Source organism: Odontomachus brunneus, unplaced genomic scaffold (assembly GCF_010583005.1).
Source record: "Odontomachus brunneus isolate Ranch 3 - 2012 unplaced genomic scaffold, Obru_v1 Obru_scaffold_101, whole genome shotgun sequence".
Taxonomy (NCBI): Eukaryota; Metazoa; Arthropoda; class Insecta; order Hymenoptera; family Formicidae; genus Odontomachus; species Odontomachus brunneus.
The window spans coordinates 692406-697636 of record NW_022639551.1 but is presented as its reverse complement, the minus strand read 5'-3'; the positions used below and the strand labels follow the sequence as shown (position 1 = coordinate 697636).

Here is a 5231-nt window from a genome sequence, read left to right as displayed (position 1 = left end):
TACTATTCCTTCTGCCCCATGAAGCGGTAAACGCGGCAGCGGAATTATGTTTTAGCCAATCGTAAAATAGTTGCATATTTTCGTAAAAAGTATTTTACTGAGAAACTAATTTTACTCTTTAATTTTACTAATTTATCATATATTATATTGTCACGTCTGACCGATCAGGCTGCCAGCCAGTGATAATTTTTTGTCCAAATAATCTACCTGAGATACTCCAGGTACGAAACTTTTCTTTCCCAAAAGGAAGGCATTACTACCATTCAGACCTCCGCCTAAAGGCGGGATCACAAAAGTTCAGTGGCAGTAGAGTAGTGACCGGCGTAGCAGTCAGTCAGAGTCGGGTGCCGGGATCGAAAGTCCAAAGATAGTCCTCACCTTCAAATCCCATTTCTCTAATTCACTAATTCTAAACCTTAGTTTCCTCTAATTCTTAAGCAATTAACTTTAGGTTATTTTTAACATTCTTAAACATTTACGAGCGTTTTATTCCAATGCATAATTCTTTAGTTTGTTAAACAGTTCATTTTAGTTATTTCGTCACTTCCGTTACTCTAGCTATACTTAAGATACTTTGTGAGCATGTTATATATCAAGAATTATACAATACACATTATATATATATATATATATATATATATATAACCTGTAGTAATTCTATTTCTAGTCCCTTCCATTCGAACATCCTTACACGGCACATTTCCTCTTACGCCTAAGCGAAACTGCGACGTGCGGTGTTCCTCCCTAGTGCCCATCGGTCAATTACAAGTGATTCGAATATTCGAACTCGCCGCCGCGCGATCCAGAACGAGGTTCCCCAGAGTCGGCAGCATCTAGAGGTTCAGGAGGTGCCGATCCATGTAAGCCACGAGAGCGCCATCCAGGGGTTCAGAAAGCAACCGCACGGTGGACGACCACTGGTAAGTCATTATCTACATTATTTCTATACGCGCGAAACTACGGGTGTTTACGATAAGTTGTCGGATTGGAAATCCGACTGAACAGTGGTATTCAATCGACCCATTTCAAAAAATTCCCTAGCTTGATCAGATTTAGTAAAAGCTATCTCAACAGTAATCGGATTAACTTCATAGCAACGTGAGGTGATACTTTGTTCCCAAGAGAAATAAAAAGATAAAAGTCGGTAGGTACGTAATTATTATTCTAATGATTAGCGCGTATCATTTTCCTTATATACCAATATATGAATAAATGATCTGTTACACTCTTGTCTAGGTATAGCTTTCGGAATGGAGCCGTGTCTGTTACACTTTTACTGATATTAAATTAATGAAAAGAAATATTAGTAATCTTACGTGTAGTAAACATTAACCTATAATAATATTGGATTTATGTTATAATTACGTATGTAACAAAATAAGAACAGTATAAAATCTGTCAAATTAACATTTCAAACATACTAATTTTAAAATATATTAAGGACATTTATGCATTTATATATAGATACATATAAATATGTGAGCTTGTATAAGTGTATGTTCATATGTATAATCTATAATTATTTACACACTTATATTTTTATATAAAAAGAATATTTATATTTTTATAGATTATATATATATATATATATATATATATATATATATATATATATATATACTATATACTATATACTATAAGTATATACTATATATACTATAATAACTATTAATACAGGTTCAGTCCTTGTTTAAGGAGAGTTTAAGAATCTCAAATAATTAATAAACTGAAATAATATGTTACATAATTCTTTAAATAAGGAAGATAAAATATTAATTCACTTTAAAATATTAATTCACTTTAAATATAATACATTATCCTTTATTGTTCGTGAGACGAACTCCTGGGCCCGATGCTCGATGATGTACGAATGAGATATGCATGCGAAAATCTACAGTATACGTAACGTGAACTATACATATTTCGCATTGAACTATATATATTTCGCATACGTATCTTATTCGCATACCGTCAAGAATCGAGCTCCTGATCTGCTTCTGTGTTCACGAGACTGCAAAAGCAGGAGCAAGAACAAACCATAGAATATTGCAGTTATAGATGGGAGATTATACTATTCTCTCGGATATCCAGATCTCACTCGCTCTACTCTCGTTATCGTAAGCACCCAAGTTCATATAAAAAGTTCCACGTTTCTACGCTTCGCCGAGTTTAGTGATCACGAGTTCACGTAAAACTTTTCACGTTTCCGCCCTAAAGAGAAAGTTACATGGAATTCTTTTCAATTGCAATATCCCTAGACACTTTTATGCACACGGCAACACAAGTTGCATTCCAATTGTCGTAATTGTCGACACAACACTACACATCCGTACTTAGCTCAAGAGCTACTAGTCAGCTGTTTAAACTAGTGTTTTCTAGTGAAAATTAAAGTTAATAAGCGTAGCGGTTTGAAAAGAGGCTGGCATTTGCGACGTGAAGTGGATAATATCTTTTTTATTATTTAGATTTTATTTATTATTAAAAAATACCAAAATATAAACATAGTTGAAAAATAATCCTAACTTTATTCGACATACATACACATTAGTACGCACTTTATTCCAATTGAATCGTGCACAACGTTACACTTTGTGCATTTTTGTCAAGTTCTATATATATGTGTCAAGATGTTTTAAGCAATTAATTAAACAAACAAAATAAATTAAATTATTTCAACACCGGCAATCATCCAACGTATAATTAGTCACTAACGTTATCTGAAAATGAGAATACAGATTGTAATTTTAAAAATCGTAGTTCTTTTGTAAGGGTGCTTTCCAATTGCATACACTATGTTACACATAACTAGTTTATTGGTTGCATATTATCTTACAAGATATTTTAGATAATATGTGACCAATAAACTAGTTTTGTTTACGTGTTGTCAAGATGTGTTAAGCAATTGGAAAGCACCCTAATGGCTCCTGCACACAGGACGCGGTAACGCTTGCCGCGCGGCGGAAATCCGCGCGATAGCTAATCAATATGTTGTTTTTCCGTAAGAGCTAGAAGGTTATTACGGTAAGCAGCATATTGATTGGCTGTCGCGCGAACTTCCGCCGCGCGGCAAGCATTACCGCGTCCTGTGTGCAGGAGCCATATGTCTATCAAATAATAATTCTTTGCGACTCCGATAATTACCGAGATGGGTTCTCTTATTCTTGTCTCTTCTCTCCAGATTATATAGGACCCACATTGCTTTTTGCAATATCTCGAAGACATATACTGATAGTGTTTCATATTTACTGAAAGCGTTTCTGAAACACACCAAGATAATAATTTAATCTTATTATTTAATCTTACACAATCAAGACATCTCAAATATTTTTAATAAGACTGATTAATTGAATAGAAATTCCCGGTCATACCTGAAGGAATATAGTCATGAGAAGGAATATAGAACTCACTGAAACACTCAGTAATCAGTTGTATTGCCGGATGCATCTTATGTTTATCTGTTAAAACAATTTGTGTTCCTGAAATATAAACTTTTAGTACCATTTCACTAGATTTATTATCACGAATTGTTTTAGCAACTTCGTAAAAATTGTTTGTAATTTTACTACAAAAGGAAAGATCTAGTAGTTGTAATTGAGGTGAGAATACAAGAATTTTGCATATCCCATTGTCTGTTATGTTTCTACATCCACTACACTCCAATCCTTTTAGGTTCTTTAGGTTTTTCAAACCATTATCGGTAATTCCAAGCACAAAACTAATGTTTAAATATTCTAATTTTGGTAATGCTGTAATAGTTTTTAGTGCAGCATCGTCACAAAAGTGGCCACCTGAAATCATCTCGGATGAGAAATCATACGTTTGAAATATTTAGAACACTCATGTAGGATTCACACTGCGTCCGATGTCCGACGAACGACGTCTAATATCCAATAGGAGAACTAATATAGAATTCAATTCTCCTACTAATATAGATTTCTAATATAGAATTCAATTCTCCATTGGAAAGCTATTTTTTATTGAATATCGAACGTCGGATGCGATGTAAATCCTGCATAAAAATGTAAAAAGTATACGGTATGATAATTTACCAGAAATATCTAGAGAAGTAATCTGTTGACAATTCATTGCTATCTCAGTGAAATGTTTGCGAAAAAATGGAAAGTATGCCAATTTTAGTGTTTGCAAGTTAATAAGATTAGTAAAGTGTAACGCAGCCGCTTCTTGTAGAAACATTTGGTGTTTGTAAATTCGTAATATTTTTAGCTTTTTGCAATTGCTGATAATTTCCATAGTTTTTTTACCAATTCTAGAACAACTTATTTCAAGATGTTCTAAATTTTCGAGCTTTGCCAATCCCTATATTGAAATATAATTAACGTTATGTACATATTTATATCAATATTTATATCAATATTTATATCAAGTGTTACAAAAAGAAGAATTAAAAAGAAAGACTTACCATGGCAAATGTAATATCATCAATGTTCCAGCAACATCTTACTATAAGAGTGCTCATTGTCTGGGCTGGCAAGTATGATAAACACTTACCCACAAAGGTATTATTAAAAAATATTTTCAAATAGTTGAGCTGTGGATATTCTTGGAAAAATGTTTTTTGCTCATCTAAGTTATAAAACGTTCCCAAAGTAAGCCTAGTTATTTTTTTACATCTGCCCTTAAATAATTGTTTGTCCTCTTCATCAATTGTTATTACAGAAACATTAATATTAGTAAGATTGGAACAATATTTCATGACTATTTTGAATAGTTCTTTGTTAAACTTGTCTGTTAATTCTTGTTTCTGAATTATATTGCAATTAGGTAGACTCATTGTTGCTGGATGGGCTATATATAATTCTGTTATTAATCTGCCATATCTTGATAACATTTCCTCCATTTTGTTCAATATAAATTCAATGATTCCATGATGTGTTGGAAAACAGGTGTTGGAAAACATACCTTGTAACAGGTATGAGGTATCTATCTTCTTCATTGTATACCAAGAATCTTTACTTAATACTCTCCAACGTTTGCACACTACAAAAATAGTAAAGGTGCTTATCAATTGCTTAACACATCTTGACATACATGTACATAAAACCAGTTTATTGGTCACATATTATCTAAAATATCTTGTAAGATAATTTGCAATCAATAAACTGGTTTTGTATAACACAGTGTACACAAAATACTCTAAGTAATGATGCAAATATATCATAATCATATATATATATATATATATATATATATATATATATATATATATATAT

The 5231-nt window shown here is 32.4% G+C and overlaps 1 protein-coding gene across 2 annotated transcripts in view; it reads right to left on the bottom strand.

The window, feature by feature from the left end:
• Positions 1-2556: 2556 nt before the first annotated feature.
• The window catches only part of LOC116848855 (F-box/LRR-repeat protein 2-like), a 10473-nt gene continuing 7798 nt past the window's right edge, over positions 2557-5231 (bottom strand). The window contains exons 3-8 of one of the 2 annotated variants that reach the window (XM_032825401.1): positions 4421-4998; positions 4050-4317; positions 3564-3788; positions 3369-3476; positions 3142-3257; positions 2557-2717 (exon numbers count right to left, since the gene is read on the bottom strand). In XM_032825401.1, the coding sequence (XP_032681292.1) occupies positions 2673-2717; positions 3142-3257; positions 3369-3476; positions 3564-3788; positions 4050-4317; positions 4421-4998 (1340 nt within the window). In that variant the 3' untranslated portion in view covers positions 2557-2672. Of the gene's footprint in view, positions 2718-3141; positions 3258-3368; positions 3789-4049; positions 4318-4420; positions 4999-5231 lie in introns of both variants that reach the window. The other variant, XM_032825400.1, reaches the window with a different exon arrangement.